The sequence below is a fragment of the Aulonocara stuartgranti genome (genome assembly GCF_965226115.1).
Source record: "Aulonocara stuartgranti genome assembly, chromosome: 23".
Classification (NCBI taxonomy): Eukaryota; Metazoa; Chordata; class Actinopteri; order Cichliformes; family Cichlidae; genus Aulonocara; species Aulonocara stuartgranti.
Genome location: NC_138958.1, coordinates 3,299,709 through 3,311,388, shown reverse-complemented (window position 1 = coordinate 3,311,388; position 11,680 = coordinate 3,299,709). Strand labels below are relative to the sequence as shown.

The 11,680-nt window shown below is 42.8% G+C and overlaps 1 protein-coding gene across 1 annotated transcript; it reads right to left on the bottom strand.

The window, feature by feature from the left end:
• Positions 1-578: 578 nt before the first annotated feature.
• Positions 579-11,038, bottom strand: lmx1a (LIM homeobox transcription factor 1, alpha). The gene is made up of 10 exons (XM_082522956.1): positions 10,868-11,038; positions 10,582-10,783; positions 10,447-10,492; positions 9,910-10,090; positions 4,724-4,944; positions 4,144-4,322; positions 3,466-3,543; positions 2,987-3,068; positions 1,236-1,415; positions 579-1,064 (listed from the first exon to the last, which is right to left on the bottom strand). The coding sequence occupies exons 3-10, from the start codon at positions 10,472-10,474 to the stop codon at positions 922-924; spliced, it is 1,092 nt and encodes a 363-aa protein (XP_082379082.1). The 5' UTR covers positions 10,475-10,492; positions 10,582-10,783; positions 10,868-11,038; the 3' UTR covers positions 579-921.
• Positions 11,039-11,680: the final 642 nt, after the last annotated feature.

The window sequence follows — 11,680 nt, the reverse complement described above, 5'->3', positions numbered from 1 at the left end:
TGGGAAATATGAGATGGGTCCAGGAGAGGGTTCACGGCTGGGGCAAGGAGGCACTCCATACAGTAGGGCTTCATATCTCCGTGTCACCCTGGGCATTCTCCCCTGACACAGCTTTCAGCCACTCCGTTGTCTGAAGCCCCCTCCGTGGGTTTTCGCAACCTCCCTTCCCATGATTGGTGCATTCCAGCTGGGCACAGCGCCTGGGTGGTCCCCCACCTCCCCCTCCTCCCATCCTCTTTGACTGAAGGAAGGAAAAGGCAGAAAAATGCAGCAAAGGCCTTTGACCAAGAAAAGCACAATGTGAGCGTTGATGATGGCGGCGTGGATGTGATGCTTACCTGCCACTGACCCATACGGCTGTCATAGCCCAGCATTTTACAATCTGACGATCCATTCAACAGCCAGGAGAAGATGTCTCACTGACCCGTCACCTAGATCGGACTGATAAGCACTGAGGATGGACTGACCTGCCTCTAACCCTCAGCATGAATATCCCATTTTCATATGGACAAATCACCCCGTGGTTTGTAGTAACACCATAGTGAACAATCACCGTTTCATGTTTATTATTTTCTGATTATTGTTAATTCGATCGAGATGAACAGCATACACACACATTTGGAGAATAAATACAAATACACACCCAGTCAACTATTTACATGAGTAGATGCAGTTACGCTCTCATAATCTGGCATTCAAACATAATGAGAGTTCAGTGTCATGCACGTACAGGAGACTCCGAAGAGATTTTAAAGCATAAGATGCAGGAGTGTAATTGGGTTTGTATAGAGGTGAACATGGTATAGTATTGCATGGTATCACTGTGAGTGTACCCCTGTCCCCTTCTAACATTTTACGTCCACGTACCAAATTACCACATTTCTGAGATAAATTCAGTCTGTCTGAATCTGATAGCCACCCTCACGAGGTGAAGTACGAGTCCTGCATGGAGTAGAGGCGGTCAATAGGAGTGAGTGGCGAGGAGTCGCCAAGAGAGAGGCAGTCGCCGTCAGCCATATGACACAGCGGGTCTCTGTCCACATCGCCATACAGGCTCTTGAAACCTTAAAAAGATATAAATTATTATTTTGTATCTCAACTACTATTGGAAGTTTAAATTAATACCAGCAATATCAAAAGTACATTTTTTTACTTTTAAAATTATGTTTATTTCATGTTTGTTTTACAAAAGGCTTAAAATAAGCTGAGGATTTGACTGCGTTGAGATCTTTTACCATAAGGATGCATGTGATCCCCTGGCATCTGAGGCGGGGTCAGGCCCTGTCTGAAGGGGTCCATGTCCCAGTCCTGCTGTTCCAGTGTGGTCATTCCCATCTGCTGCTGCTGCAGTTCAATATGGACATAAGAGGACCCGAGGTGCTTCATCTCAGAGGTCACACTGCCACTGGAGGGCGCTATGAAGCATAGGAAACCAAAGGAGATCACAGAGCTGTGTGTTTATGAGTTAATGTAGTTAAAGTAACAGAGTTCTCTGTTAATGATTTTAGCCTGTTTTAACTGCAGAAAGCCCTTCAAAACAATTAAAAGCTAAATTTTAGCTCTAAACTTTGGAGTCTTCTCACACCCCCATTCTCTGCGGCCTGCTGGAGCGGGGGGGCTGGGAGGAGAAGTTGGCCGTCCGATTGGGGTCTGGAATGTGGGGCCTCCCTGCTGCTGCCGAGCCGGGGCAGTCTGCTTCTCTCCACCCCAGGGAAAAGGGTAACACTACCTGGGTCTTGGTGCAGTTTCCCCCTCCAGGGGCAAGGGTACCTAGACCTGGGGCTTAGAGTACGCTTGGGGAGTGTGATTGTGTGTACAGCGTCTCTTTATGTCTGTCTCCACGTTGGGTGAGTGTTGAGTAATTGCATATGAGAGCATGAGGGTGGGAATGGATGTTTGTGTCTGTGTGTGCCTGTATGTCTGTGTCTATATGTCAGATTGGGTATCAGACGCCACCTCTCTGGGGACATCTCAGGCCCTCCATCAGACATCGGTGCGTTGGTGGTTCTTTGTGTCTGTGGATGGGCGTCCAGGTACACACCGGCTCACTCCTTGGTGGCTGCTTGTCGGGGCCTGGAGCCTGGGGCTCGCTCGGGCCACTTCGGGGGTGGGGTGCCCTCGGCCTCTCGGCCTGGGGCTCGGTCACTCAGGCACAGCTGGCTGCCGGCGGAGCTCACGGGCGCGTCACTGCAACTCCCCCTGGCTTCTGCTCCGCGGCTGCTGAGTGACCCCTCATCTGGGGCTCTCCTCAGCTCTTTCTGGGACAGTGGCGCGGCTGCCCCTCTGTTGGTCTTCCTTGGTCTCTTGTGTTCTGAGGGTCTCTGGATGTCTGGAGTTTTGATCTCCTCCATACCTGCTTCATGCCCTGGAGGACGGGGCTGTGGCCCCCCCACACCCTCTAGCGGATCATTATTTGAAGGAACCTTTTAAATACAAGCGCGCTCATGATAACAGGTGTACACACGGGGACTCACACACACAAACTAAACCCTTTTTGACTCCTACCTCAAAGCATACTGTGTGCTGTCGATCTTACGTGCTGCACAATAATGTTTAATATTTAGTATTTACAGTTATATTCACATAGATCATCGCGATGTTGTTTATTATGTTGCTCTTTTTTCTTCTGCTTGTTTTCTCTTTTTTCTTTCTCAACAGGTGATCCAGGTGATTGATAGATGTATTTTTTGTCTGCTTATTTTGTTGTTGTTGTTTTGGGTTTTTTTGCCCTTTATCCCCGTCCCTCTTCCGCGCTGTTTTTCTTTCCCTCTTTCTTTTCCCCAGTCTGTCCCGTATCAAACAAGTAAAAATAAAATAAAATAAACAATAAAAAGGTAAAAAAAAAAAAAATTGAACTTTCTATAACTTAAAGGCTGAATAAAATCTTTAGTCAAGGTATTTCCCATTACCTATTAGAAACTGATAAATAAATAGAGAAAACGGTACCTTTTCTTACAGCGAGAACAAAAGCAATTATGAATAATACCTGTGTGATGCGATGGGTGTTCACACTGTTCCTGAGTCTGTTGCTGCTCCTGCTGCTGTTGTCTCCTGGCCAGTTTCTTCATCTAAAAACATGCATCGAGAGACATTAAAGCTCTTTAATGCCTCAGTGCAGTCAAATCCTCAAGTCTACTGTAAAAAACTGTCTTCCCACTCCACAGTCCATCTACCACCCAGGAGTATGCTTGTGTTCACTCAGTTGTAAAGTATCAAGAATGAAGTAGAGGGCAGCCACACATGAGCCCAAATTGTGAGGAAATATTGGGTTTAATCTACAGTGATCTCTCCATGAGATGTCATCAGTTTCCTGTATGAACAGATAACCAGGCTGATTTCCACTCTGGCTTACGAATACAGTGCAGAAAGAAGGCTTTTATTAGCAGTGCATGAGTGTGTGTGTGTGTGTGTGTGTGTGTGTGTGTGTGTGTGTGTGTGCGTGCGCGTGTGTGTACTTTGAATTACTTTGGCTCTTTGGTTCTGGAACCAGACCTGCACCACCCGGACACTCAGACCAGTCTCAGCTGCCAAGGTCTCTCTTACCTTGGATTAAGATTCAGGAGGGCAACACAAAGACAGAATGCGAGGGTAAAAAAAAGAATGAGGAGGTCATTTGAAGGATAATAAAAATCTGCGTCACATCACAAATTTAGCAAAGAGGCAGAAACTGCTTAAAGAAACACTCATGATGCTTATTTGTTTTGTGAAAATAACTGCTATGTTTTCAAAAATCTTTACTTTGGTACTTTTAAAGTCAGTTCATGAGGAATTTAGCAATGTCACTTATAACAAAACTGCCCAACTACCCACCCGCAGTACAGTGATAATAATGTACAGAAGATACATGAAACCATGTCACATATTTTTGAATGAAGTTTTCTCCTTTTTTTTGTTCATTCTGTCAAGGTGACACATGGTACAAGGGCTTTCTTTCACAATATGAGGTAAAAGGGTCTCTGGATTGTACAAGCTAGTAAAAGGCTTAGCCCTTGCACCTTGTTTTAAACAATGAATAAAATAAGTGTAAAGATGAGACAGTGCTGTATGAAAATTTCTAAAATGTCTATGTTAGGTCCTCATATGAAATAGATTCATAGTTTTAACTTGAATGCAAAGTAACAGAAGATATTTTTTTTTGTTTACCTTTCGACAAGGCTTGGAGGAGACCTCAAAGGATGCTTTAAAGGTGCGTCTTTGCTGAGTGGTCAGAATAGTGCGAGGTCTTTTGGGGCGTTTGCTCTCCACATCATCTGATTTAACTTTTCTGCCTGCAATCCTTCCAGATTCCTCCTCAACTTCTTCATCTTCATCATTACTTTTACCTAGAAGAGAGGCATAGATATGATTGAAAATATTCACATAAAAACAGGAAAATTCATGCCTGCTAATGTTTAAATATTTTTTTATAAGAATTTTAGTTTTTGTTTAAAATGCAGATACTTTACATCAACCTGGCTGATGTCGGGCTGAGTTTTGGGCTTTTCTGTGTCTCCCAGGATGATTTTTATGTCCCAACTTGAACTGGTATTTTACCACTTCACTTGAATCATTATTTTGGCAATGTTTTTATTGCACTGTTACAGTTAGTTACTCAAACTAAAATGTGCTTATTTTACCCAATGCTGGACAGAGTTTGAATTCTTAAAGTGGGATTTAATCATCAAAATGGATTGTGAATTTATTACAAATCAAAGAGCAGCATGAAAGCATGCAATTTCTGTACCTGTTTCAGAAGAGCTAGGACTGGCCAGACATTGGTGGTAGCCCTCTCTGGCACATAGTAGCTGTCCCTCCCTGAGAACGCAGCGATCTCCTGTCTGCAGGCGGCAGGAACAAACGCTGCAGGTGAAACAGCGCAGGTGGAACACAGCGGCCCCCGCACGCATCACCAGCTCTGCGGGAGAGATGGCTTCTGTGCACCCTGCACAACGCACTGCAAACAGACTGAACAGTGGAGGAAAGCAAGCGCACAGAGAGAGAAAGTGTGAGAGCTGAGTAAATAACAGAGAATAGGGATTTTGTTTTCTTTAGACACTTGAGGACCCCCTCACACATCAGTAAGATGGGACTCTATGAGAAAACCAAAAAATGCTGGGTAGACTTTGAGAATGTTGCTGAGTCGAGCTGTCACTCAAAACAACCGCCAGCCTGACTTCTCTCGCCTTTCCCCCCCTCCTGCCCGGACCACTCAGACACATACCCTTAGTGTGTCGGGTGTGTATCTTAGCGCCTGGCAACCAGTACTGGTGAGCTTAGCCTCAGAGACTGTTGCCGTGGCTCCGACTGCCGTGTCCGAGGCTGCGCTCCTGGGGAGGCAGGAGAAAGGCTCTCGGCAGGCCATGGCTCCAGGCAGAGGGGTGGAATCAGATCTCCTGGTGGGAGAGACTGAGCCACTGGTCCCAGGAATTATCCGTGGAATTATCCGTAAGTCTGCTTAACCAGAAGTAGACAAAGACAGAGCCAGCCCTCAAGCAGCAGGACCATTGTCCGCTGGCTGGCACCTCCGCATTTTGGGTCTGTCACGCAGGATGATGCGTCATCATTCTGGAGCTGGCGTTTGTCTCCAGACTTGACTAGGTCACCAGAGCAGTCAGCACAGAGGCATGAGAAAGTGACAGCTTTTCCCCTTTTTTGTTTCCAAATAAAAATACTCCATGTGCCTCATGAGAAAGTCTTTTTCTTGATACTGTGAAACCATCAGAAAATAGGAGCATTGGAGGTTATTCTAACACTGTGCATGGACACATTAATAACCACAATTATTATTCTGTATGTCCTAATCACATTGAATCTATTTTATTTACTTTAATAAGTTAATTTGAATAAATTGTGTAATGTTGTTTTTATTAACTTTCTTCTTAATAGTACAAAGATACTGAAATTTTTTACACTACCTAGAAAAAAAATACACCCAAACTTAAGCAAATTAATTAATTTTTGGATATATTTCAAATTCCGAATGAGAACAATATTTCCAAGCAAATAAATTTTTAAGTTGAAAATAAAACTAACAGCCATGTTGACATAAGATAAGATAAGATAAGATAAGATAAGATAAGATAAGATAGAACTTTATTAATCCCTCGGGTGGGTTCCTCTGGGAAATTCGACTTCCAAAAAGCACAGCAACGACCGAAGTTACAGTTACAGAATTGTTATATATATATATATACACATATACACACACACACACACACATATCCCTGTCAAAGGCTCCGGAGCTCGTACGTCCTAAAGCCAGACATTGCTAAGACCTCTTACTGTTGCTCTGGGGTCACTATGGCGATGGTAAGAGCTCCTTCCCAGAAGCTCAGGAGGGTCGGTCTGCTTGACCCATCTGAGTTGTCTGCCCCACAGCTTCAATGGTATGTGCTTTAATATGGTCAACATACCGTCTGTGGAATGTGCATTCCTGTGGCAACACAAGATGCATCAATCAAATATTTCAAAGGAAGTGTGGCAGAGGAAATACCCTGAATGTTTCTGGGTCTCTGAGATACCGCAAAGCATTTGATTTGACATCTCAGTATGATGCTAATGCCAGCGGAGAAGAAACTATGGGCATTAATGTTTTGAGATCATTCGTGTTTCGAGAAGCGCTTTTCCATTATACGCCTTATCCAGTTCGTCTAATTATCCCCAGTACTCTTAAGCGTCGTTAATGCAAAGGTAAGAGTACCTCCAATACTTATGGAGTGGCTCAAGGTGTTTAATATTTCAGAGTTTCCGCTGACATGATTGGCCCAGAGGCTCGGCCAGGAGAGCGGGAACACTCAGTCACGCTGGATTTAGACATGGCAATTAGTGACAAGATCATTACAGAGGAGTAAGTCAGCAAAATTTTGCACTCCTCCACACTGACATGGTCTGGGTGAGGCACTCCTAATGCGGAAGCACTGTATAAAAAGATGAGTGTTTAGCAGAAATGTACACAGACAAACTCACAGTTTTCCTCAAGTCCTCCTCTTTCATTGTTCTTGCTCTGACTTCAGTGCTGACCTTTGGCAGTCAGGCATTCAGACTGCTGGTCTAGTGGACAAGCAGAGAGGCAGATCTTGTTTCTGGATCAGGTTAACTTAGATCCATTGCTGAACGCACACACCAGCGGGAGCTATGTATCAGATACAGATCGTCAGGTCAAGTGCACAGCGAGTCACACCGAAGATCTGACGACCAATCTGCTGTCCGGTCCACCTGCCCGCTGAACCGTTTAGTTAACCTAAACCAAGCTGAAGACACGCTGTCAGACAGGATTCTGCATTCGGCTTCAGAAAACTGGAGTCACTACAGGTCAGACAGCCAATGTATAAACTATGGAATAAAACAAGCATTATTAAAAACAACTGCATTCAGTCGTCTAAATGAATCAGATTATTGTAAATTAATGATTACAGTTAGAAAAGCTTCAGCGGCTTCTCTAAAATGTGGGGAAATGACTGCAAGCTAATACAACACATACTGCCGATGACTTTATAATTAACGCTTAAATACCGTGTTTTTTCAATGCAACCCTCGGGTTGGATAAGAGGAAGAAAAACAGATGGATCCCCCCCCACGCTTGAGGTGCAAAAACCCCTCTGCTCAGCTGGTCTTTATAAAAAATTTAATTCAAAGTGTTTTGATATAATCAAAAATTACATTAAAGAGGAAAAAATGACTATCAGAAAGTATTATGATATGAAAACATGTTGAATTTATTTATTTTTGTTGTGATGACTTTCTCAGATACTGAATGAGTTTAAATATGCTTAAGTTAGTCTTGTCTGCCACAGTAACTGGGACAGACAATGAAAATCAGTAAAGTTCTGTTAAAACAAAAATGTTTTTATGCATCTTGTTTGTTATATCACACATATTAGATCATCCAAAAAGAGATAAACTACTTTAATTAAGTTAATTTTTTAATTTTCAACCCTTTTTTAATGTTATTATTCCTTTGTGGCACATATATTATATCCTCATGTTCCTACTTGTTATTAAAAAGAAACATTTTAGATGCATAAATATATATAAAACTGAAATCTGTACGGTCCTCTGGTACTGGCAAATATTAGCATTATTGTCTTATAAACCACATGAATGGGCCAGGCTTCATGGTGAAACAAAGGTAAAAACAAAGCAAGATTCAGTCAGACGATGCAGCATGTGGTAAAAGACAAATGTTGTCACAGTATGGAATAATCACACTTGTTTTGCCTCAGCCGAACGGGGGAGCAGGACATAGTTTGTTGGTGAGAAGAAAAAAAAAAACTGGCACAGTTTTAAAACCTTCATTGTGGTCAAAAGTAGTGCTCATGTGTTATTGGGTGTCGTAACTCCAGACAGGACAGCCGGGGTGGAAGGATGACGGGTGGACTCAGAGGTGGAGCTTTGGCACCAGGCCTCCTGCTAATTGATCAGGTCAGATAACTCACGGTCGGCTGGGCGTTGTCCCATTGCTCAACACAGGGGCTGCTGTGTGAAGAGCTTTCCAGATGCCACGGCGCATAACGCCAGGGCTCATGGAGCGCACTGTCCCCCAAAATAAGTTCACACCATCCTCACCGTCCCTCTTGTAGGGATGCACCAGACCTTCTGACATATGGCTGTGCACTCCTAATTACCTCTCAGTACAAGTCTTTACTACGTGTTTTCGCCAAGTGTTATTATCTCCACTGAAGACACTAAGTACATTAATTTTTTTGTTTTGTTTTACAGAAATTAAATCTACATATTTTTCTAAAACACTCCGTCTCCTTTAAAGGTATATGTCTCCAACATGAGTGTGTTGAAACATTTCCTTGCTTCCCTGTGTGCTTGGCAGAACAGCCATTACCAAATTGTTCAAAAATAATGTGAGTTGTTGCCTTTTAGGGTGTGCAGAGTGTATTTGGAAGCTGAGGGGGGATGAGCTGGTGAATGAGGTAGGAGGGCATGAGCAGTAGGTGATTTTTTTTTTTTTTTGTGTGTGTGGATGGGTGGGGGACCATATGTTGTCCCCAGCTTGCAGTTGCCACGTCAGTGGGCCTCAAAATTTTAACACATTTTGACAATGTGTCAGTTGAGCCTTACCCCTGGTTGTGCATGAAGGTGTGACCACATTATTGTGTGTGTGCATGTGCATGTACGGACGAACGCAACACAATACAATAGTTTTCTTACATTCCAGCTCCCTTGCCACCCCTTCCTCCTACAGTCACCTTGTTCTCTCAGTGCACTGTGCCAAGTTTACTGGAAGTCATATTACGGCATATACACACATTTAAACACAACTGCACACAAAATGCATCCATGTCTACCCAATACAACACTAAGAAGGATTAGAAATATTTATGTTGGCCTTATGAGAAAGTTATTTTCTTTATCTCTCAGACACACACACGCGCGCACACACACACACACACACACACACACACACACACACGCGCACACACACACACACACTTTCTTAGTCAAGGTCAAGTCTGGACAAAGCTGTACTGTTGCAAAAATGACCTTAATGATACACCATCAGGTTTGGCCCTCAGAATAAAATGATCAAAACTGAAGTCAAATAACATAGTTGTTTTTTTTAATGGCAGAAAAGGTCATATATATTTTTCTATATCATGATTATATTTTTGCAGGAGGCTGCATAAAACGACTACTACCTTATTTAGAACTTTATTAGTTTAGTGTTGTGTTAAAACGCTTATTCAAACATTTTAATGGTTAGAGTCGTTTAATATGTTTTTTTTTCTTTTTTTTAACTGTATGAGAAATATTAGGTAGTTTTTTCTTAACATGCCTGCGTGTGTTGCATTATATGTGCCCAAGTTGCAAATTTTATTTTGTCACGTCTTGGTTAAAGTTGAAATTGGTGATTTCCCGTGAAAAAGGAACTACTACTTACGCCACCTATGAACCAAACAGTTATAAATAATAACTCACTCAGCATAGTCCCGTTTGCAGTAAAGTTTGCGGTCCCGCAGAAAGCAGGAGTTCGTGAGCGCGTCCCCGCACGCTGCGCACCGCACGCAGTCCTCATGCCAGAGGCCGTCAGTGACTCTGAGCAGGAATCTGTCTCTGATCAACCGATGGCATCCTGCACACACTGCCCTCCGATTCACATCTGCAATGCACGGAAATCCTTTAATTGGTAAATATTTTGGTTCAGCGAGAAGGATAAAACTGAAGAAATGAAAATTGGCAAATTTTGTTGGTAACCAAGTGGCTGAACTAGACGAAGGTTGGCAAATTAACCAAACTTTTCCTCTTTTATAATCAGAGGAAATGTGTGCGTGTGTTTTATAAGAGCGATATACATTTGAACAACTATTTTAAAGTTAGCACTTTTTTAAAATTTCAAATTGTTAAATTCTAGCAACTGAGTAATTCTGTTGAGCTGATAAAAAACAACAACAAATGAAGTTGCTTAAAATAAACGAATCTAATCTCAATATATTGATAAAATACATGTTTACTTACCTAAGGATGTATCCGGTATATCCACCATTGCTGTTCCCTGAAGAAGCTGCGAAATATATTTTCACCAAGGTTTAATTTAAGGAAAACATTTTTCTAAGATTTTTTTCTTAGAGTTTTCTAAGAAGAGTGGCATACCTGTAAAATGCGAGTTTCCGGTCAGCAGCGAAGGATTTTGGTTATGAACTCCCAGTCCTGCTCAGAGCATCTCCGCCACTCAAAGTTCCCCTGCAACTTGCTCCTCGGAGCAGAGAGCAGTGCATCAAAGTTTCTGCTTAGTGCTTCCAGCGACCTCGCTGAGTCCACAGTTATTGACTATTTGGGCTGTCTATCAATTATCCTATTAGGGGTGAACGGGAAAGAGAGTGAGAGAGAGCGAGCGCGAAACAGAGTAAGACTTCCTCCATGTGCAGGTGCAGGTTACCTCTCTCTCTCTCCTTCTCTCTCGTTCTCTGCCAGGCACTCTCTCTCCTCCCTCGGTCACTCGCTCTCTCCCCCACGCTTGTGTGTCTCTCTCGCCAAGCCTCAATGCCAGTAGTATTCAAATTGTGATTTGATAACACAGTAAACTGCAGGTTAAAAGGTCACACACTTAAGTGATGATCCCCCCCCCCAAAAGCTTTAAATAATCAGTTTGGTTTTTCTGCGAATTAGTGGCTTCACAAAGTTTCACTTTAGCCCAGTCTTGGCAGTAAATGGGATCATAGAGATTCCAATGATTTTTGCAAAATAACAACATCTATTTTTCCTATTGAAACATGTGAGCAAGATATGGCTGTATGCTATTTTATATTCTAGCTCCAGTTGCAACTATTGCGGACAACTGCAAACCCGTGCGGATTTTGTTACATATCAGCCAACATACTGACTCATTCCAGTATAGGCACATATTCCGACGTAGATTTATTTTCTTTTTTGTTCTCTCTAGATTCCTATTTCTTCGTGGATTATCTTCACCAAGAAGTCTTAATGAAATCAAAGGTCTTTGTGATGAGGTCCTGGCAGTTCGTGATGCTGAAGCCTGCAGAGGCCCTGACGAGTCATGTAACTCTGACAGACCGTAGCCACGAGGAGGATACAGGAATCCGTGCAAACAGCTCTAAAAAAAAAAAAAAAAAAAAAAATGCTGTGAAGCAGCGTCTCTCGTCTTGATGGCACTCTGTGGACGCCATCTGGTGGACGAGGAGTGAAAATAGCAGGTTCACTTTATATTTGATACCAAACACAGCTAATAAAA